Raw genomic sequence first — 21,819 nt, forward strand, 5'->3', positions numbered from 1 at the left:
GGGAGACAAGTGGTGGAATTTTCACGTTTCATGCCGATTGAGCAGTTTTGTCATTTCTTTCGCTTTGTATTACGCGCACCGTATAGTTGACCATTCATTAGAGGGCGGTCGAAGACACCAGCCTATGTAGATGCAAAATTTCTGAATATCCAAACGCGAAAAGAACAGTCTATGAATATTGTATCAACGATTATACTCTAGCTGCGTTTGGTCCCGTTTGGGCGATAGTGCCATAATCCCGAAATGGATTAGCGTGTTGCACGCGTCGGCGCGTCTCACTATCGGGTGGGGATTAGACCAAACCAAGCAGAATCTCCCATTGAAATGACTCGAAACGCTTGAATGATCCCCTCGTCACCAGATTCCCTTTCCTCCTTCGATCCGGCCCTACTACTTCATTCCGAAGAACCTGAATACCCTCTCCACCCACCCTCCGAATCGTTCTCCGACGATCTCGAGGCTATCCACTCGCACCGGCGCGAACTGACTCGCAATAAAGTCGTGATCCAACACCGTGCATGGAATTTATCGGATGTATTCCGCAGTGAAGACGATATAAGGCCAGGTAATAACTACAAGAACACGAACTTCCCAAGTATGTGCTAAAAAAAGAGTAACAGACACTCCGACTAAATCGATTGACAGAACGCCCAGGGCAATCACGCCTACACCCAGTCGCAAATTTCCTCTTCTACCGTCTTCCCCTCCCGCTAGAATGCCGTTCATATCTTCTCCCAGTGCCTCAACTGCTGGGAACGCGACCAGCGAGGCACAGAAAAGAAAAGCCGCCGAGGTCGAAAGTCCCCAGCCGGCTCAGCCTAAGCGGCCGAAGTTTGTTGGAGGATTCATCGATGATGACGATGACGACGAAGATGAGATTGCTGCTCTGAGAGACGAGCAGTTCAAGAACCAATTTGAATTGCAAGAGGAGGGCAATCTAGGACCCTTCGCAATCCCTGGTGTCTTGGAAGAGCCCTCTCAGATCCTATCGAGTCTAACCAGGGTAACTGACTCTACAGCCACGAGTACAAATCGGCAAATGGAAGTTACGCCTCGACCAGCACTGAAAAGGATTCAGATCAAGACCTGCAGGGGCAAAACGCATGATGTACCATTGAGGAAGGCTCAGGCCCCCGTGTCTTATGAGCAAATGATTGCTAGCCGATCAGAAGCGGATCCGGGGAAAGCTAGGAAGGCCTACTACGGTATTGAGATCCATAAGCTTCTAGACGAGGCTGCACAACAAGACAAGGCTCCTGTTCCAGAGCCGGCACTTGCTCCAGTGCGCGAATCGATCGAAAATAACGGAAATCCTAAGAAAGCAAAGATCGACTCGATGATGTGGACAGAGAAGTACCGAGCTCGCACATTCACCGACCTTATCGGAGACGAACGTACGCACCGAGCAGTCCTTCGCTGGCTGAGAGGATGGGAGCCAGTTGTTTTCCGGGGCTCGCTAGGTCGCGAGCAAAGAAACCTGGCAAAGACGACAAGGGTGATAACGAAGAAGAACGTCGACACCGCAAAGTTCTCTTGCTGAGTGGGCCCCCCTGGTCTCGGGAAAACTACTTTGGCCCATGTTTGTGCCAAACAGGCTGGCTATGAGGTGCTTGAGATCAACGCAAGTGATGACCGAAGTCGAGATGTAGTCAAAGGTCGCATCCGTGATGCGCTTGGCACAGAGAATGTCAAGGGCGCGAATGTCGAAATTGGCGAGAGAAAGGTGCGCAGGGCGGCAAAACCTGTGTGTGTTGTGGTGGATGAAGTGGATGGCGTTGTTGGAGGTTCTGGAAGCAGTGGGGAGGGCGGTTTCATGAAAGCCCTCATCGATTTGGTGCTGTTGGACCAACGGAATACTAAGTGGGCTGCCGAGAATGGCGGCCAAGGCAAAAAGCGCAAGGGGGATAACTTTCGCTTCTTACGGCCATTGATTTTGGTTTGTAATGATCTTTATCACTCTAGCCTTCGACCTTTGAGAGCTTCTTCGATTGCTGAGATGATCCACGTGCGACAAGCGCCATTGGAGAATGTCGTCCAGAGAGTCAAGACTATTTTCACACGGGAAGGTATCGCATGTGATGGCGATGGCGCTCGAAGGCTGTGTGAAGCTGCCTGGGGACTCTCCAGTAGACGACAGAAAAACTCCAAAAATTCGGGGTCTGCGGAGGGTGATATTCGAAGTGTCCTCGTTGCTGCAGAATGGGTAGCACATAAACTCCGGAACGAGCGCGCAGATTCTCTGAGATTGACACGCAATTGGCTTGAGCAGCGAGTGTTGAGTACCTCAACTGAAGGTGGCTCATTCTTCAAAGAAATGAGCCGTGGAGGTGTCCGGGAGATCGTGAACCGTGTTTTCACCGAAGCGGCTGGCTTTACTGATGCCCCGATCGGGAAGACATCATTCCAGGGCCAGTATGATGATGCAACTAGTCGGGTGCCCGTTGGTGTTGCCGACTTACGGAAACGGCATGGTATTAACAGACTACGTGAGATGATCGATGCTAGCGGCGAGCAAGATCGGTGTGTGAATGACTGCTACGCGGTGTACCCTGTCCAGCAGTACCAAGATGACACATTTCTCTCGAAGCCCAACGAAGCATATGACTGGCTTTACTTTCACGACACGATATCTGCCAAAGTGCACTCGTCGCAGGAGTGGGAGTTGTTCCCATACCTCAGCCAGTCCACTCTTGCCTTCCATCACCTTTTTGCATCGGCCAGCGGCAAGACCGAGGCAGTTGACAAGGACGATGACGAGGAAGCCGAAGAGGAACATCCTTTCTCGGGCCCAAGAGCTGACTTCGCTGCGTTCGAGGCACATAAACAAAATCGTGCGGTGTTGAACGCTTTCCACTCTTCCTTTTCAGCTCCCCTGACCCGGATATTCCGCTCCAGCGAGAACGTCATCACCGAGCTAGTCCCTCATCTTATCCGGATGTTGTCGCCTGACATCAAACCCGTAATCGTCCGAAGCGGGGGCGAGCAAAGGAGCACAGCTAGCGTGCGCAAAGAATCGGAGCGAGTTCTCGTCCAATCAGCGGTGCGAGTGATGGCGGGTTTGGGAGTGACGTTTGATAAAGTCCGAGTCGAGCATGAAGGAGGTGGCCATGGGGGATGGGCTTTTAGAATGGAACCGTAAGTTTAATCGGCATGAAACCAAGATCGAGGCGGAATTGATTCTAACAACTCCCAATCCAGCCCTATCGATTCGCTAGTCGCATTCTCAAAAATGCCGAGCAACGGCCTCTCCAGCGGCACTGCGCCTGTTCGGTACGCTGTCCGCTCGGTGCTAGACCAGGAGTACCGGAAAGAAACGATGCGCAAGGCATCTGAAGCTCGCGGTGTGACAGGGAAATCTGATCTGAGCAAATTGAAGGAGCAAGGGCCTTCCCAGAAGGCGATCAAAGAAGGTCTTGTGAAGAAGGACTTTTTTGGCCGAGTGATTGAAGAACCTCCTCGAGAGGCCAATGATTTGGGTCATACTAAGGTGAGCGATGACATCTCAAAGGCCGGCAGGAAGGTCTGGGTTACCTACCATGAAGGGTTCTCGAATGCCGTTCGGAAACCCATCTCAATGAGCGAGTTGCTCGCGGGTCTGTGATGGTATGATAAAAGGGTCTTGCAGCTTGTGCTATGATGTCTTAGCGATGCTTCTTCTCATCTCATTCTAGGAGTTGATGTTTTTTTTTTTGTTCTACTGTTCATAATATACGGTTTACAGAAGATTATGGAGATGATGAAGTGCAAATTATTCAATATCGACCATTATGAGACAAATTGACACACAAAAGAGACAAAACGCCATCCAGACTTTTCAGATAAAACGACCGACATCCCACCCGTATTTGCAAGTGTATAGGAAAGAGTTCACGAGCGCAAAGTAGCAGAGCAGTATTAAAAGGCGTATCTAGGGCGTTTCATAATCGTAAAAGCGGCTCAGTCAGGCGCGGTGGTATCGAGGACAAGATCGCGATGCAGAGTGAAAGGAAATTCGTAGACAAAGGCTCGGCTCGTCGCCAGGCCCGATGTACATAGATCTTTAGCGCAGGGCCATATAATCGGCAACAGCCCTAGTGTGCAAGGCCTTCTGAGCAGTTTCTTGCTCAGTATCGAACTTGTGGCTTCGGGAGAACCATTTCTTCTTCTTCTCGAGATGATCGTCAGACCCCTTCAGAGTTGTGGCAGCGGAGTAGGTTGACGCATTGTCATCCTGGACTGTGGTCTTGGTGGAACTGGCACTAGAATTCGAAGTGCGGCGGTCGTTGAGCTTCTCGACGACAGCGTCCTTGATGGCTGTCAACCAAGGAGCTGGCTCATCGGCGACAGACGAGTTCAGAACCCGAGGGTTATGAGCGAAACGGGGGAAGCTGGCGTTGGCCATTGTGGTAGTGGTTATTGATTTAGAGGATATCGTCGAAGGAAGTATGGCGATGGTATGAAGTAGAGTATGAGAAGTGTTGCGATGTCAACAGTAATCAATGTTGGACTTGGATATGGAAAATAAATCTGTTTGGCCTGGGGATCCCAGGGTCCTTTATAGATCGTAAGAGTACGTACATTCCCAGGTGCCTTCTCTGACCAATGTCGATCTACCCAATAAAAAAAAAAAACATCCGAACTATGGAAAAAAGTCAATCACAAGTCCGAGCCCCCACCCCGGAGACCTAAACCGATGAGTCGAAACTCGAATGAACTCCTCTCACCCAGACCAAAATACGTCAGAAGAAAGGCGCAGGGTCAGAAGTGGAGCCACCCGACCAGCGTCGGAATGGAGCTTGGAGTTCGAGGGGAGACTTGAGCCACTCATAAGCGGAGTGTCACGAAAATAGGGCCTAGAGGGGACCAGAAAGGGTCAAGGGCGCGCAATGACCTCTAGCCCTAGGCATATGACGATCTCTGACTCTGGACAGTCCCCGACGTTTGCGGGCACCTTATTAGGCAATGGTGGCGCGGCTCTGGGTCCACGGGACTCTAGTCGCAGCTTGTTCCCGTCCACGAGTGCCCTACGGAGCACGAGGATTCACATTAGCAGGCGTCGGCTTGCGTGGCCCTTGAGAGGAGGTTGAGTTGACTCATAACGCCTCAGGCAAGTGCATTCATAGTAGATGATGGATGCCTGAGCCCCGGATGAGTGAGGCACCTGTGATCCAGTAAGATCAAGCTTCAGCCTTGTGTCTACAGAGATCCCAAGTATTCCACATACCCAAGGGTCTGGACATGGGCATTTGACATTGCCTAACAAGGCATGCATACTACTTAGTCTACAACATTCCGTTTCCAATTGACATGATTGTTTCTCTGGAGCCGGGAGGGCTCCCATCTTGACCTTTGAGAGGAACCTGTAGCACCCTCGTAGAGATCTATGGAATTTCTAATCATGATAATTTCCAAGCATGTGTGCCTGAGCCAAAGGAATGGCTCTTCGAGCCCACGGGCTATGCTTGACGGGGTGGCTTGGAGTGAGTCAACTTGGGTCAGCACGATTCCAGCCTTGTGGGGGCGCAACCCGGGGTGCAAACTCCTCACGCCAGGACCATCTCGACCAAGGGTTGCTTACGCGACTCAAAATGAATAGTTATGTTTGCTCGAGGCTTTTCACTATCTGACGGACAGAGATTTTTCTTCCTACCAAGGAAGTGGGGTGAAGAAGACGGCGCATTGAGGTATTCCGACGTTTAGTCCGAAGTTGACTCCGAGAGTGGGGGTTGAGGCTATGGGACTTCGATCTGGACCCTCCCCAGAGCTTTCATGGGTTTGAAGCAACTCCGAAGCCAAGGATTTCAGCGCTTTAGGGCTTTCAAGTTTATTCCGTGTGTGCCTTGAGTGGGCCTCATTGGGTGCTTGGTGTTTCTGTGCGGAGTACGGGGCTGCTATTCTTAGGCGGATTCGGACAAGCCAAGCCGCCTCAGGCACGACTCGGATTAAAATGCTGACGGCATATAATTAGTTGACTAAATCGTGAGGACCGCTTAAGTATGCAATTAGGATCCCTCTCCTTGTATTATCAATTTTTCACAGCCCTATACCATGAGGCTTCTGCCTCGGAGTCACCACTGCCCAGATCTGTCCTCCGCGCCCTTCGTGGTTTGGAAGAATGGGAATCGAGCGCTCGTCCCGCTTCTTCTAGTGGCGTTTTGGAGTCACGAAGGGCGTGGTTAGTACTATCGAATACGAGATTTCATGATGACTCTTCCAATATATTGATCTTGGATCTCTTCGTTTTGTCCTTTCAACCCTCCACTTGCGAGTGAGCCCCCTGAGGGTCATTAGCACTAAATGGATGACGAATCGTTAGCTGCCCAATGGAATAAGAGATGCTTTCGCTTTGATGTCGCATTCGCAGGATCTCTGTGTCTATTTGATCCAATGCCAATCACTACTTATCGAAGCTGAGCTTCTACGCCCTTCTTTTCCTTTCGTTGCGCTTCGTCGCGCTTCGTCGCGCTTCGATTTAACCTGCGGCTGACAAACACATTGAGCAGGGTGCAGGGTGACGTCAAAACGCAACATTTGGTTAACCAAAAGACTGCTTTGTCTTTCATGAACAGCACGAACAGAGAGTTGGTCTCTCAGTGACCTAATCAATTAGGTCTTAATCGGTCCAATGAGCGCCTCCCTTGCATCGAAGCTCCCCTGGGCCGAGTCTATTTGTCAGCCCGGAATTAAGGGCCCCGAGTACGTGAACTAGCTGCAGCTGGACTGCTGGGTAGCTACATGTGGACCGCGGAAACCATGCAGAATGCATATTTAAGCAGCCCACCTGGCGATGGAACCCCTCATTTATCCTTGCAAGAAAATCTCAACCTAGCAAACTCCAATCCACTCTTCCAATTTACCCCTCCAATTTACGTCGCCAATTCACTCCCATCATGTCACTCAAGCCCATTGTTCTCTACGGTCATTCTGGCGGCCCAAACCCTTGGAAGGTCGTCAATGTTTTCCACGAACTGAATCTCCCCTACGAGCACAAGATCCTTGATTTCAAGGATATCAAGGCCGAGCCTTACGTTTCCATCAACCCAAACGGCCGTGTCCCCGCCATTGAGGACCCCAACACTGGTATCTCATTGTGGGAGTCTGGCGCCATCCTCGAATACCTAGTCGAGACGTATGACAAGGACAAGAAGATCAGCTTTGCCCAGGGTACCCCCGAGTACTTCCAGGCGAAGCAATGGCTCCACTTCCAGATGTCTGGCCAGGGCCCTTACTTTGGACAGGCCGTGTGGTTCGCAAACTACCACCCCGAGAAGCTCCCAAGTGCCATTGAGCGCTATAACAAAGAGATCCGCCGTGTTTGCGAAGTTCTTAACGGTTTCCTCGCGGGCAAAGAATACCTTGTTGGTAACAAGTTTAGCTACGTTGATCTTGCTTTCATCCCTTGGTTCAAAATTCCTGTCGCCGCCGACGCTGTGAAGGATTTCCCCAACCTTAGTGCTTGGCTGGAGCGCATTACTTCTCGCCCAGCAGCCGTGACTACATATAAGGAGCGTGAGGAGGCTATGGCCAAGGCTCATTAAAAATGGGGATATACCGGCAGGGATGGGATATAAGGAAGAGGTATAAGTAGCTAATGTTATCGCCCAATTTGTTCTGTCTCAGGAGAGGCTCTGCCGAGTAGTTTCATACTATCAAATAAAGCATTGGATAGTTTGCTTATAATTCTGAAGTCATAGTATCCTTCAGTAGGACTTTTTACTGGCATCTTTTGAAGAGTAGGGTTTAGGCCGGGACGATTTGTTGTCTGTGCCGTTCCCTAAGCTTGAATAGTCAGCGCTTATCGTCATCCATGGATCCAAGCATTCACTATCTAGGTAGAATTCACTCTTTTCGTTGACCGGATATTGGAGTGGAAGAACACGTTCTGCCGCCTTCACTAAAGCTAGTCCCAATCGGGTTAGCGCAAGCATGATCTTGGCGAAACCGCGAGTTTTCCGTGTCGCGACATCCACCGTCTCCCCGTTGAATCAAGCACCCGGTCCAATCATCCCCTCTAGCCTGGTTTCCCATCAGATTGGGGCTTTCATCACACCTGTCAATCATTTCGCCTTATCTTTTGCTCTTCTAGCGCGCCTCCCATTTGCATCGCGCGAGAGAGTCAGCGAACGATAGGCAAGGAGTCGATCTTTCCGTCGCCCGCGACAGCTGCTTTCTGCTTATAAAACCATCATGGATGACACTTCCTTTAATCAGGCTGTAGCGCCTGAGAACATTCAGTCGGGAGCTGGCTCAGATGCTGCCGCAGAGACACCCCACGGCGCGAGTGGTTCCGGTACGATCCCAGCCTCCCCCAGCTATCAGAATCAGACACGGTTATTAATCCCATGGACAGAAGCCCAATCACGCCAAGAATCGCCCTTAAAGAAAGTTGAAGGTGTGGCTGGCTCTGACAACCCTCTTGATGCTCCTGCTTCCCCCAAGGCCCAAAACGGCGATGCCGAACCCGAGGATGAAGAGATGGGCGGCACTGAGACCGATACCAAGCGCGATACTGAGGGATTAGAAGATGCTGCTGGGGAATCGCAACCGCCTGCGGATGCCACAGAAGGCATTGAAGATGCCGTTGGAGAGGAACAGCCCGCGCCGACCAAGTCGTCTTTGGAATCTTCCGCTCGTGATCAACTCATCACCCAGACCCATGCCATCATCCTTCCTAGCTATGCTAGCTGGTTCGATATGAACCTCATTAATCCCATTGAGAAGAAGGCGCTCGCGGAGTTCTTCAACGGCCGCAACCGCAGCAAGACCCCTGCCACCTATAAAGACTACCGAGACTTCATGATCAACACCTACCGATTGAACCCCATTGAGTACCTTACAGTCACCGCTTGCCGTCGGAATCTCGCCGGAGATGTCTGCGCTATCATGCGTGTCCACTCGTTCTTGGAGCAGTGGGGTCTGATCAACTACCAGGTTGACCCTCAAACCCGCCCTTCTAACATTGGCCCACCGTTCACCGGCCATTTCAGAGTGATCGCCGATACCCCTCGAGGGCTTCAACCATTCCAACCTGGCCCACACCCCACGGTCACCGCGGGTAAGGCTCATCCAGCCACCGATCGCGCTGCCTCCAGCACCCCTGCTTCAAAAGCCGATCTCCACCTCGACCTTCGCCGTAACATCTATGACCAGAAGGCCAAGGACGTTACGCCTGCCGATGACAAAGAGAAGCGGACCAACGGAGATACCAATGGAATTGATGCCCAAGATTCCAAAAAGAAGTCGCATTGCTTTTCTTGTGGAATTGACTGCACCCGACTTCGTTTCCATTATGCGAAAGCGGCCCCAACGTCTGCCAACACCACCACTCCCGATACCAAGTACGATCTCTGCCCTAATTGCTTCCTGCAAGGCCGCATGCCCTCCAGCCACAATGCTTCAGACTTTGTGAAGCTTGAGGATAAGGCTCACACTCACGTTCCTGACAAGGATGCTCCCTGGTCCGACTCAGAACTTCTGTTGCTCTTGGAGGCATTAGAGAGCTTTGATGACAACTGGGAACAGATTGCCAACCACGTCGGTTCCCGCACCCGTGAAGAGTGCGTGTTGAAATTCTTACAATTGGAGATTGAGGACAAGTACTTGGAGGATCTGCCTGAGCTCCGCGCAGGACCTGGCCGAGATCCAATCAGTGCTACTGAAAATCCTGTCTTGTCGGTTGTTGCTTTCCTCGCTGAGATGGCGGAGCCCGCTGTGGCTGCTGCCGCAGCCGGTCGCTCCGTCGAGGAGATTCGCAAGGAGCTGCGCAGTCAACTCGAGAAGGATGGCAAGGGCAAGGAATCCGTCAAGGCAGAGGACTCGATGGATGTTGATCCTGTCCGAGAGGCCGAGCGGGCCGTGGAGAAGCCTAAAGAGTCTATCGCTACTGTGGCTCTCGCCGCCTCTGCCGCGCGATCCAGCGCCCTCGCGTCGCATGAGGAGCGTGAGATGACCCGCTTGGTCGGTGCCGCCGTGAACGTAACACTGCAGAAGTTCGAGATCAAGCTTCAACAGTTCAACGAGATGGAAGAGATCATCGAGGCCGAGCGCCGAGAGCTGGAGCAAGCACGCCAGCAACTCTTCCTCGACCGTATGGCCTTCAAGAAGCGTGTGAAGGAGGCCCAGGATGCACTGCAAGCAGTCAGCCTTCAGGGCCCTAGTGAGCACACCAACACCATGCTCGCTAATGCCGCTACGGCTGGTATTGGCAACCACTATAGCTTCCAACCTGCTGGTGCCGATTTACGAGCTGGTGCGCAACCCTTGAGCGCTGATGCGGGTGCCGACTTCAAGTCTCTCGACCTGTAAGCCTCAGTGCATGTACGATAACCCATGGATGTGCCCGGGGGTAGGATTGCTTGCTGTGCGCGGCGGGGTGTTCATGAATACTTTTGTTTGTCTCTTTTCATTCGGTTTGGAAAAGGCGCAGTTATTATCCGTTGGAGTTTTTAAGTCGGATTCGCCCCCTTGCCTGAGAATGAGGATGGCGGAAGAGGGCCTGGGGATTTTTAACGTTTCTCAAATGTGTTTACAACTTTTTTTTTTCTTTCTAATCATATGCCCGTAATGGAAATATTACTTGGTTCAAGGATTTCTATTTCGTGGTCCCGTATAAGTGCTGTAGGTCTTGACAGACTTACACCTAAAAAGAATTTCTAAGTCTGATAGGATTTGTTCGTAATTTTTTTGGAATAGAACTCGAGTCCTCAGGCATTTCAAATCTCACTGTTACTATGATGATTCGGTGGCTGCTGATCTAAGTGCATCGCTTCACCATCGACAGAGGCAGACGGGGACGATGAGATTTCGATAGTTACAGGAGCTCTTGGCCTTTCATCAGCCGTAGCTTGTGCATCGCTTTCTTCATCATCGTCGCTGTTAACGACAGACGCGGATAAGAAGACCGGTTGTTTTGCACCCTTGGTATTGGCATCGTCATGGTCAGAGTCACTCTCAAGCTCAATGCGTCGGCGCTTGCGTCGATTCTCCTCCAATTCATCCTCCACCTCTTGCAAGCCAGCTCCATACTCTTCCCACTCACTGCGGTACAAAGTGTGTTCGCGCCAATCGATCAAGTCTTCTCTCATCTTGCGGTCCGCGGGCATTTTGCGAGCGGCTGCTTCTTTGGCATTCTCTTCTTCTGCGATACCGGCGATGGTGAGCTGGATCGGTCCTGGTTTTCCCAGAATTTTCCAAAGCCGGAGTTCTTCTTGTCGGCTTTGCTCGCGGTCTTGCATGTCAGCGTGATCTTCCTCTGCATCTGCGGGTAACGGAGGGCGGTTGGCAGGTGGTTTGTGGTTATTTTCGATTTCGGGGCTCCCGGGAGAGCTATCGTCCTCCCCGTCTGAGGCTTCACTCTCGGAATCAACCATGTCGTCCTCAGCGTTCAGGATGTCCTCTGCTTCCTGATAGCTGAGGTCCTTTCCGGGGTGCTTCTCATCATCTTTGATGAGCAGTCTATGACGCTTGGCTACGTTGAGGAAGTGATTGTGTTCGAGGGTCTGCATATTCAAGACGTCCATCGCGGCTCTGACATCTCGCTTCCGCACCAGGTTCCCTCGCTCGCGGCCGGGCTGCTGCACATCACGGAGTCGCGCCATGGCGAAAAAAAGGCTCGATTGAACGAGCCGCTTCGTGAGGCTCACAGCCAGAGCATAGAAATCCATGAAAGCCTCACCGTATATGACAGGTGACTCGTCTTCAGACTGAGCATGGTGATTCCATGATTCCTTTTCTCTCGAGCCGCCGAAGTTCATGAACAGCTGTGCAGAAAGCTGGATCCACGATGGAAGTTTGAGCAGGCTAGCAGGAAGATGGAAATTGCCCTGAGAGACTGCGTCTTTCTGGAGGAGTTTCCTCGCTTGCGCCTCCGTAAGCAACCCATTGCTGCCCCCGAATTTCAAACTGCAGGCTCGCATGATAGCATTATCTTCTTGCATGACGAGGGCATCGCTATATTTTTCTAGTTCAGCGCAGCAATCCTCACTGATCTCCGCAGCAGCAGCAATATCGCCCATGATGATGGTTTTGAGCTGTCGCTCCAGGAGATGTTGGCCCTCCAAGCCGCGCTGGAGCAACTTCAGATAGTCCATGACCTCTAACTCTGATTTCGTCCGAATAGCAGTGGCTATATCCTTGATCCCATTCTTGCCTTTATGATCAAGCACCTTGAACAGGACCTCCTTCTCAGTCGATGTCCAGATCACCGCGCCGTTCTGTGTAACCGTGTAAGGCTCTTCATTTTCGTTCACTTTGGTGGTGCTGATATCGGCCTCCATTTCAGCGAGTAGTTTTGTATAGGCTTCCAAGGAGGATGGGCGGAGAGTCTTGAACATGGCATCGGCTTTCTCGAATCGGTTTTGCGCCGCGAATTCGTACCCATCCTCGTCCAATTCGGACTCGGAATCGACAAGATCGATAACATTATCGGAGGTCGCGCCAGGAGCAGGGGCTTTTATCTCCGAAAGTCCAGTCTTTTCAAATTCCAATTGCGAAGGAGAACGCGGCACCCGCTCGTCGTTGACCTCGGAGCCGGAATTTTGTACCGAGTCTTCATCGGGCTCGTAAGCAGGGGAGCTGCTCATCGTGGAAGACTCGCAGACTCGCAGCGTACTCGTATCGGAGGGAAACGAAACATCACCGCTACATCTGCGCGGGGCTGACGAGTCGAATTACGAAGAGTCGTGTGTTTGACTGGTCGCCGAAAAAAAAAAAAGCTGCGATGCAAGTAAAATAGACTCTTATCGCGATAAACCGGTTTGCACTGTTTGCGCGCTATTTTTCCGCCTCGTCACGATGCCATCGCTTCTCTTCCATGGAGCTCATTCGCAGGTTTCGACTACTGGCGATTTCGAGACCGTGGACGAGGCCTTCGTCGCGGAATCCTGCGTGGCATTTCTGGAGTTACGCGCGTCTACAGTCGACGCAGTCCCCCCCCGCCGGGCGGCTCGGGCATCGTGCTTCGGGACTACCAGGAAGAATGCATTCAGTCGGTGCTTAAGTACCTGGACGATGGTCATCGGCGGCTTGGGATTTCGCTGGCTACTGGCGCTGGCAAGACGGTTCGTTTGATCATTCCTTGTTGTAAGGGGTAGGACTCATGGTTGATTCTTGAGTAGGTCATATTCACGCAACTCATCGACCGAATCCCGCCGCGCGATGCCACAGCCACCAAGACCTTGATCATTGCTCATAGACGAGAGCTAGTCGAGCAAGCTGCGAAGCAATGCCGTCTCGCATATCCGGACAAAATCGTGGAGATAGAGATGGGGAATGAAAAGGCGGCAGGCCATGGAGATATCATTATCGCATCCGTGCAGACCCTTTCTCGGGGGCGAATCTACAACTTCGACCCGAGTGCATTCAAGCTGGTCCTCGTGGATGAAGCACATCACATCGTGGCGCGATCCTATCGAGAAGCTTTAGGCCATTTCCGGTTAAACGAGCCGGCCTCGGATGCACCCATTCTTGTGGGCGTGTCTGCCACCTTTTCGCGATTCGATGGACTCAAGCTCGGTGCGGCGATCGACCATATTGTCTATCATAAGGATTACGTGGATATGATAGGGGAGAACTGGCTTGCTGATGCAATCTTCACTACTGTGAAGTCTGAAGCAGACCTCTCTAAGGTCAAAAAGGATCAGTTCGGGGACTTTTCTCTCAGCTCCCTTTCCGAAGCTGTCAACAAAAGGACCATTAATGATGTGACCGTCCGTGCCTGGATGGCTAATGCGAAGGATCGCAAGTCGACTTTGGTGTTCTGCGTGGACATCAAGCACGCCATGCAACTTACGGAAACATTTCGGGCACATGGCGTTGATGCGCGGTATATTACAGCTTCCACACCCCCAAAAGTCCGTGCCGAACAGCTTGAGGCATTCCGAAATCAAGAATTCCCAGTCCTTCTGAACTGTGGTCTCTTCACGGAAGGTACAGACATTCCGAATATTGACTGCGTTCTTCTGGCGAGACCTACCAAGTCTAGGAATCTGCTCGTGCAGATGATTGGACGAGGGCTACGCTTGCATCCTGGGAAACAGAATTGCCATATCATCGATATGGTTGCTTCGCTAGCAACGGGCGTTCTCTCCACGCCAACTCTGTTTGGGCTTCACCCAGACGAGATCCTCACCGAATGCACCGTGAAAGAATTACGAGAAGGGAGACAAGGACAGCCTGAAATGGAAGCTCCTGAACTGCCAGACAAAATGGAGGACTGGGATCAAGATGTCGACCTTACATTTACTACTTACGACAGTGTCTACGATCTCTTGAATGATTCCCGATCTGAACGGCACATCCGTTCCTTGAGCCCACACTGTTGGGTCCGAGTAGAAGACAAAAAGTATCTGCTGTCCGATTCATCGGGATGGTTAACCATTGAACGTCAAGACAAGGAATTCGTCGTTCGGCACGTTATGAAATTCCACGACCCGGTGACTGAAAATCCAACGTTCACCCGCCCACGCGTGATTGCCACGGGGGAAGACTTCGAAACAACTGTGCGGGCAGCAGACACCTATGCAAATGAGAAATTCAACCAACGCAACATTTCAAATTGGATGCCTTGGAGACGAGCGCCAGCCACCTCCGCGCAGATCTCACTGCTGAACAAAGCTAAGATTCGGAACGCAAAGCTGATGAGTGGTGATTTGACCCGCGGCCAAGCAGCTGATATCATCACCAAGCTCAAGTTTGGTGGCAAAGGACGGTACAAGGCAACGGAAAGCAAACAGAAGAAGTTGAAAAGGAAACAAGATGCTATCGACGAATTTCAGGAGCTACAGAAAAGAACCCATGTTAGCGTTGGTCCGCTGGAAGCTTGAATTGAACTTTTCGAGGACAATTTTTCAAGATCGTTGGGGGTGGTTCCATAGGGGAAAGCTCTTTATCGGCAGAAATACGGCTCTCTTGCTGGATATAATTGAATTAACTCTACTTCAGGAAGACATGTATTCACTGGTAACAAGTCCACAGGGTTGATCAAGACACGATAACCAGATACCTGGACTCCAAGATAACTTATATGAACCGTGTGTTGCATTCTGCTTCCTACTAACCAATGCGATACGAGTAGGAGCCGTCGTCGCTTCCGGCCCAAGCACTTTCGAGGATCCTGGGATTTCCTGCTTGAGCTTAGCGAATCTCGTGGAAGTCCTTTACCAGCGAGAAAGTTGGATCGCCGTATGCATGGAATTTTCTCTAATATATCTTTCTTTTTCTTTTATTATTTCTACGAGGGTTTCCATACTTCGACATCATAAATTACAGAGCCAGTACGGACAAAGTGTTTGTCCGAGGCTTCGAAGCTAAGCCCGTTTGGTCCATGGGCTTTGTAAGACAGCACTCGCGGGCTTGGAGGCATTTAAAGCCTCATATCTGCGATGAATCAGAGGCGAATATGGTGGGCGAGAACGGGCGACAGGTTCTTGTGTGCATAAATTGTAAATTACGCAAGAAAAAGTGCGACAAGGTTCAGCCGCAATGTGGTTATTGCACCCGGTGAGGCCCGCCATACCCTTGGAGGTATTCGTCCGTAGACTAATAAGGATCCTAGAAAGAAGCTGGCCTGTCGATATCAGTCGTCGACAGATGCGCCCTTGAATGTCGTGCAAAGACCTGATCCGACTGCGTCAAGTCCTCTGATCCAGTCATCTCTTCTTCTTTCATCGACTCTGTCCGAGGTCCTAGCGTCTGAGCCCAAGACTACTGATTCTATGGTGTATCTTCAGGTCTTGCGGATCATCCGAGCAACGGGTCAATATGTGGATGATGTGACGGCACGGTATTTCCGTGGGATTCACAGTTTCGTCCTCGTCATTTCCCGGCCTCGTTTCTACGATCAGCTTATCAAGTCGGAGGCTCCTCCCCCGGGCTTTTCGATCCTCCTGCTGAGCATGTGCCTGATCACTGACCACGTTGATCTGAGACCAAGAGACGCTGGTACTATCGACCAAGAAACCCTGTACTTGGCGACAAAGACCCTTTTTGCCCACGTACAGGCTTCCTCTTCCCCGTCGTTGCACCTGATTCAGGCTGGGATCATCGTTGCTTCATACGAGTATTCAAGCGAGAGGCTACAAGAAGCGTTCGCAACGGTCGCTGTATGCGCCAGGCTGGGATACGCTATCGGACTCAACAAAGCAAAACCAGCTAGAGGAATGGATCAATCCAGCTATCAACAGGCAGAAGAAGAAGCGAATACCTGGTGGGGGATTCTCATCACAGAGAGGTAAAGCATGAAAGTTGGCCAGCTGCGAGGATCCTCGCCAGAAAAATCAACCTAACAGCACTTGTAGGACCGTTCTATGTGAGCTGTCCGACTTCACGATCCCGCTCTCAACCAGCATGCCCAGTGCAGACGCCCAGCTCCCCTCCGATCCCAGCACCACCGACGTTGACATCAACTTGATCTTCCCATCTAACCTAAGCCCGGACAAGGACAGCCTTTAGACGACGCAGGCGGGTTTGCGTGCGTCGCACAAGGAGCCTTGCTCTTGGACCAAGTCATCAGTGCGTTCCAGATTGCCGATGCCGATGCCCGGCTCAATCGATTGAACGGGCTCCACCACGCCCTGAGAACCGTTCTTGGAACGGTCTTGGAGCAGTCCAACCACGCCATGGGGGCGTACTGTACGGCAAATAGCCTCCTTATCCGGTGTGTAACTTTGATTCTTAAAACACCGGCTGATATAGCCTGCTAATGAGCCCCAGAACCATGTACCTCCTGCACTGGCACATCCTGCACCACGCGTCTCGGATGACTACTTTCAAGTATAAATCACAAGAAGAATGGTGTCGGAGCTCGAGTGCGGCTCTGGATACGGCGACTAAGATGGTCGAGGATATTGCGGTCAGCCAGAATATCTACTCGTTCCATATGATGGATGGGCTGCCTTCCAGTTGTCGGTACCTTCTCCGAGCGGCCATAGAGCATATTGACCGGGAGTATGCCGATGCGGATGCGGGGATCTGGAACCGCGGGCAGATTCAGACTTCACTGCATAAGTTTGATTATCGCTGGGGAAGGTGATAGGATTTGTAGTCCTTCACAACCTCAAGTCGAAACTGGGTTCCCGTGGCTACGAGTAGTAGTTTGTCAAGGGGGAGAACCCAGGCTTACAAGGCTGGCAGAATAGTGTCCCAGTGATGGAATAGCAAAGGAATCACAGACATGGTAAACACCGAAGAGGATTCTGATGAGAGCCTGAGACTGGCGAGAGGGGGGAAAGGACGGGCGCCATTACAATCCTCTCATGGGTGGTGCAGTTGGGGAACGCCTTAACGAGGACCATCTGGCTCGTATTGAGAAGTCGATCTAGTCCAGTATTTCTAGTGCACCGGCCAAGAAGAGCCAGGAAGGAAGGGAGGGGTAGCTGGGCGTGCTCATAGACACTCATAGACAAGCAGGATGATATACTCTTATACCCTCGATTGGGGAGTCGGACCGTGGACGCCTACGTAGATGAATAAATTCGAAGTAATGATGGGAACAATGGTGGAACAATAAGAAATGTAATTTTGTTCTTAGCGACTACTATGAAATTCATCAAATGTCATAAACTCCATGATAAACAGTGCTCTAATGGTGTCATTCCGGTAGACGTCAACTCCTTACAAGTCATCCTCATCAGAGAAGACCTCCTCACCACGCTTGCGGCGGGCAGCACGCTCCTTCTTCTTCTTGCGCAGCTCAGATCCTGTAGCGATAGATTAGTAACTGTTGCCCGGGGATACCGATGCAGAAGGGAAGACTTACCAGTGAGCTTCTTCTTCTTCTCGACGACGATCTTGTTACCCATGGCATCGAACTTATCCTCCTCGTCGTCAGCCTTGGCGTCAAGGCGGGGGCCGGAACCTTGACCCTGGACCCAGTTGTGTCCTGAGGGAGACATGAGACCGTTGTTGACGGCCCAGACTTCCTCAGTGAGGTTCTCAGTGAACTCACGAGAGTGAGTAATGATGATAACACCACCCTCGAAAGACTTGATGGCCTTGGAGAGGGCACCCAGAGAGTCACGGTCCAGGTAGTTGGTAGGCTCGTCCAGGACGATGACGTGGGGACGTTGCCAGGAGCAAGCGGCAAGGACGACCTTGACACGCTGGCCACCGGAGAGACCACGCATACGCGAGTGAGAAACAAGCTCGGCATCGAGACCGAAGTTGGCGCAGTGCTGCTCGATCTCCTTACGGACCAAAGGACGGAACTGACCGGAGGCGAGGGCCTCCTTCTGGTCAACCTCGGCGACCTGCTTGGAGTGGGACTCCATGATCTCGGAACGGGGCACCCAGGTGTTGTCGGCGCTCATGAGAGGAGTCCACTTCTCGGACTTCATGCCGATGTTCTCACCCAGAGCCCATGAGACTTCGTACTCGTAGGTGTTCTTGAACTTACGACGAGAGTGGACGCCGATGACACGACGAAGGGTACCATCGACCTTGTAGATCTTGTCCATGGCCTTCTCGTCGGCCTCGGTGACGATCTTGTTGGCACGGTCCATGGTCTCACGGTCCTCACCGGTCTGGAAACGCCATTGGATGTACTCGGAGGGAGTGGAGTCAAGGTGGTGGTCGATGTGGGCGAAAGCGTGCTGCTTAATGTAGGCGATACGGATGTTCTCGTGCTGGTAGACATCACCGCTGGTGGGGATCAGCTCACCAGTAAGGACGTTGACCAGGGTAGACTTTCCGGCACCGTTGGGGCCAATGACGGCAATACGGGAACCGAGGGAAACTTGGAAAGTAATGTCCCGAATCTGGGGCTTAGGAGTGTTGGGGTACTGGAAAGCCATGTTGTTGACACGGATGATGGCCTTGGACTTGGTCTTGACACCCTCGAGGAAACCGGGCTCGGGGAACTTGAACTCCATCTCGGAGGCACCCAGCTCGTAGTAGGAGCGGGCAGAGGGGACCTTCTTGACGAACTCGCTGAGGGAGCCACGGTAACGCTTCAGCTTGAAGCGCTCGTAGTGGATAACGTGCTGGATGACGTGGTCCAAGAAGCGGGAGTCGTGGGAGACCATGATGGAAGTGCAGGGGGAGCTCTTGAGGTAGTTCTCGAGCCACTCAACGTTCTTGACGTCCATGTGGTTGGTGGGCTCATCGAGCAGGAGGATATCGGGGGCCTCGAAGACGGCACGGCACAGAGCCAGCTTCATCTTCCAACCACCAGAGAGGGCACCAATGGGGCCAGAGACCAACTCAGGCAGGAAGCCGAACTCGTTGATCAGCTTGTCAGTGACCTCAGCCTCGTTGGGGTCAAGGCCAACGTCACGCAGCTTCTGGAGGGTCCAGCCGATGACGGTCTTCTCGGTGTCAGCAGCATCGAGGTCGTGCTCGACGTAGACAGTCTTGACCTCGTCCTTCTTGGGGAAACCCTCAAGCTGCTCGTTGTTGATGGCACGCATGAGAGTGGTCTTGCCGGAACCGTTGGGGCCGAGCAGACCGTAACGCTGACCACGCTTCAGGCGAAGGTGAGTCTGGTTGAGAAGGATCTTGGCACCGTAGGCCAGGGAGAAGGTGCAGTTGCAGAGATCCTCACCCTCCTCCTCGTCAGAGTTGACGGCATCATCTTCAGCGGCCTGGGGGGAGGCACGCTTGCGAAGCTCCTCAGCGATGGGCTTGGCGTCCTGCTCGCCGACGATGGCAGTGATGTAGGGAACGGCGTTCTGGACCCAGGTGAGGGCATCGGCGTCCTTCTCGTCAACGAGCTGACCACCGATGGCGGCAACGTAGTTGATGATAGTCTCGTTATCGGCGATACGGTCCTTGTACTTGGCCTGGAGGATGTCCTTCAGGATAGCAGAGACGGTGGAGATGTCACCGGCGGTGGAGACCTCAGGGATCTTACCATCCTTGACATCACCGACACGGGTGAGGGTGTCCAGAGCCTGGCGGGTCTTCTCACGGGCCTCGGGGTCGGCCAGAGTCTCGTAGTTCTTGTTCAGACCCGGCAACATCTTGGGCAAGAAAGGAGCGACGATCTGGGGGTCCTCGACCAGCTTACACATGTTGTCGACAATGACAGCAGACTTACGCTTGATGGCAGTCTCACGCTCGACAAGACCACGGTCAAGCAGGGGAACCATGATAGCGAGGGTAGGGCCAGTGACATCGGTAACGAAAGTGGTAGCACCGAGCAAGTGCACGGTCTCGGGGACGTTCTCGGGCTTGGCGATACACTTGATGAGCTCGGGAATGAAACGCTCAATATCCTTGTTGACAATCAGACCGCAAACCTTCTCCATGGTGGAGTAGGCAGCCTTCTTGATCTCGGACTTGGTGTCCCACATGGCTTCGGAGACAACGGGAATCAACTGAGGGACCTGGTAAGAGAGCTGGGCGGGGGCAGCCTCGACGAGGATGCCAAGGCAGTTGAGGGCGGCCATCTTCTCGGGCCACTTCTGGGCGTTCTGGAGGGAGTCGATGATGATGGGGGTGATGGCCTTGACAGCGTTACCGTTCACAGCCTGGACAATGGCTGCAGCAGCACTCTGGGCGGCCTCCTTGACGGGGACCATCTTGTCACCGACAGCAGCGAGGACAGGGCGCAGAAGGTCGACAAGGTGAGGCTCGACGGCGGGGGAGATGTTGGCGTGCGAGGCAATAGCCCGGATACCCTCCAGAGCACGCTCACGAACGGTAGCATCCTTCTTGTTGGCGAGCTGCTTCTTGAAGGCCTCAGCAGCGGCCTTGGGAAGAGCCTGCTCGGGGATAGGACCGCTGAAGAGGTGGGCAATGTTGCCGGCGGCGGCGTTGACCTCCTCGGGGCTGGTGGAGACGTTGAGGTTCTTGATCAGATCCTCAAGAACAGCAACCGACTGAGCGGTCTCCTTGGCGGAGGTGGCAGGCACCTTGGTCTCGGCGGCAGGCATGTTGGTGGAAATTTTGGCGGAGGATTAGGGTAAGGAAAGGTCTATCGAGGGGTATCTCTTTTTTGGGGAGGTGTGCCGTGTCGGCTGTCACGACACAGCAACGCTCTAAATGATTGAGCGTAAGAAAAACTTTTGTCTTCTGTCCTGAGAACAGAAAGAAAAAACAAAACAAAAGAAGAGGAACAGGACCTCAGAGAGTGATGGAAGGAGAGTAGAAGGAGGGGCGGGCGAAGAGGGGGGGCGAAGATATTTATCCTGTGGCTCGCCCACTTTTCTTTCTTAAGCAAAAAATTTTTTCTGAACCCAAACTCCGTCCCGCACTAAGCCTATCTGGGACGCAGGGGACATCTCTGCCGTCCATGATTGGCCATGGGAGGGGCAGCGCCCGAATCCCAACCATATGATTGGTTGAGGCCCCATAGTGAATAGACAGGCGTAAAATTCACTATTCAGATCCAATAAATCAAAATAAGAGATATTCGGGAAACGAGGGGTGGGGGAGCTAGTAGTCTGTGAACATGGGGCCTAGTGAATCGCAAGTGACTTGATGCTCCAGAACTGGGAGCAATAGTGACTATGTTCTCTACTGGCGATTCCTACACGAGTAGTCCCTTAGGCTCGCCCTCCCTAATGTACTTGGAAGAAGCTCTCATGACTCTCTGCCGAAAATTACCATTCCTACCTAGTGCAGCCTGTATATATTTGAAAGCAACCTCCATCGTCCTAACTACCGAGTCCAGGGAACAACACCATCGCCTGCCCCCATATGCAACCAACTTTGAAATTTGAGTATTTGAGTACATCCATCTCGGAGGTCCCATAGCCGCTGTCAATGGCGGTTTGCCACTGACCCGGTGGCGGATCCGATCCGGGCTTACCAAAGAAGACTTCTCCAATCGCTAGTTAACTAATTCGCGACCAATGCGTTTGGCAATAAAATGAAAAGCAGTTGAGATTTCCCGTTTGGATT

At 52.3% G+C, this 21,819-nt stretch overlaps 8 protein-coding genes across 8 annotated transcripts; 5 read left to right on the top strand and 3 right to left on the bottom strand.

The window, feature by feature from the left end:
- Positions 1 to 342: 342 nt before the first annotated feature.
- On the top strand, positions 343 to 3,601 carry N7468_003380 (putative sister chromatid cohesion factor (Chl12); the record flags this gene model as incomplete). The annotated part of the gene is made up of 5 exons (XM_058472677.1): positions 343 to 595; positions 621 to 1,460; positions 1,542 to 3,135; positions 3,199 to 3,439; positions 3,488 to 3,601. 5 exons carry the CDS (start codon positions 343 to 345, stop codon positions 3,599 to 3,601), a joined length of 3,042 nt encoding a protein of 1,013 aa, XP_058331680.1.
- A 438-nt stretch (positions 3,602 to 4,039) lies between these two features.
- Positions 4,040 to 4,381, bottom strand: N7468_003381 (uncharacterized protein; the record flags this gene model as incomplete). Its single annotated transcript, XM_058472678.1, has 1 exon — positions 4,040 to 4,381. One exon carries the CDS (start codon positions 4,379 to 4,381, stop codon positions 4,040 to 4,042), a length of 342 nt encoding a protein of 113 aa, XP_058331681.1.
- Positions 4,382 to 6,869: 2,488 nt separating this feature from the next.
- On the top strand, positions 6,870 to 7,517 carry N7468_003382 (glutathione S-transferase family protein; the record flags this gene model as incomplete). The annotated part of the gene is made up of 1 exon (XM_058472679.1): positions 6,870 to 7,517. One exon carries the CDS (start codon positions 6,870 to 6,872, stop codon positions 7,515 to 7,517), a length of 648 nt encoding a protein of 215 aa, XP_058331682.1.
- Positions 7,518 to 8,166: 649 nt separating this feature from the next.
- On the top strand, positions 8,167 to 10,284 carry rscE (uncharacterized protein; the record flags this gene model as incomplete). Its single annotated transcript, XM_058472680.1, has 1 exon — positions 8,167 to 10,284. The coding sequence occupies one exon, from the start codon at positions 8,167 to 8,169 to the stop codon at positions 10,282 to 10,284; it is 2,118 nt and encodes a 705-aa protein (XP_058331683.1).
- A 407-nt stretch (positions 10,285 to 10,691) lies between these two features.
- Positions 10,692 to 12,560, bottom strand: N7468_003384 (uncharacterized protein; the record flags this gene model as incomplete). The annotated part of the gene is made up of 1 exon (XM_058472681.1): positions 10,692 to 12,560. One exon carries the CDS (start codon positions 12,558 to 12,560, stop codon positions 10,692 to 10,694), a length of 1,869 nt encoding a protein of 622 aa, XP_058331684.1.
- A 211-nt stretch (positions 12,561 to 12,771) lies between these two features.
- N7468_003385 (DEAD/DEAH box helicase) lies at positions 12,772 to 14,801 on the top strand (the record flags this gene model as incomplete). Its single annotated transcript, XM_058472682.1, has 3 exons — positions 12,772 to 12,894; positions 12,951 to 13,037; positions 13,095 to 14,801. The coding sequence occupies 3 exons, from the start codon at positions 12,772 to 12,774 to the stop codon at positions 14,799 to 14,801; spliced, it is 1,917 nt and encodes a 638-aa protein (XP_058331685.1).
- Positions 14,802 to 15,376: 575 nt separating this feature from the next.
- On the top strand, positions 15,377 to 17,008 carry N7468_003386 (uncharacterized protein; the record flags this gene model as incomplete). Its single annotated transcript, XM_058472683.1, has 5 exons — positions 15,377 to 15,477; positions 15,533 to 16,207; positions 16,275 to 16,371; positions 16,422 to 16,633; positions 16,690 to 17,008. The coding sequence occupies 5 exons, from the start codon at positions 15,377 to 15,379 to the stop codon at positions 17,006 to 17,008; spliced, it is 1,404 nt and encodes a 467-aa protein (XP_058331686.1).
- A 581-nt stretch (positions 17,009 to 17,589) lies between these two features.
- On the bottom strand, positions 17,590 to 20,849 carry N7468_003387 (putative translation elongation factor eEF-3; the record flags this gene model as incomplete). Its single annotated transcript, XM_058472684.1, has 2 exons — positions 17,590 to 17,675; positions 17,735 to 20,849. The coding sequence occupies 2 exons, from the start codon at positions 20,847 to 20,849 to the stop codon at positions 17,590 to 17,592; spliced, it is 3,201 nt and encodes a 1,066-aa protein (XP_058331687.1).
- Positions 20,850 to 21,819: the final 970 nt, after the last annotated feature.

This window comes from Penicillium chermesinum, assembly GCF_028974085.1.
Source record: "Penicillium chermesinum strain IBT 19713 chromosome Unknown utg000003l:1.0-5111272.0:1.0-5115320.0, whole genome shotgun sequence".
In the NCBI taxonomy this organism is placed as follows: Eukaryota; Fungi; Ascomycota; class Eurotiomycetes; order Eurotiales; family Aspergillaceae; genus Penicillium; species Penicillium chermesinum.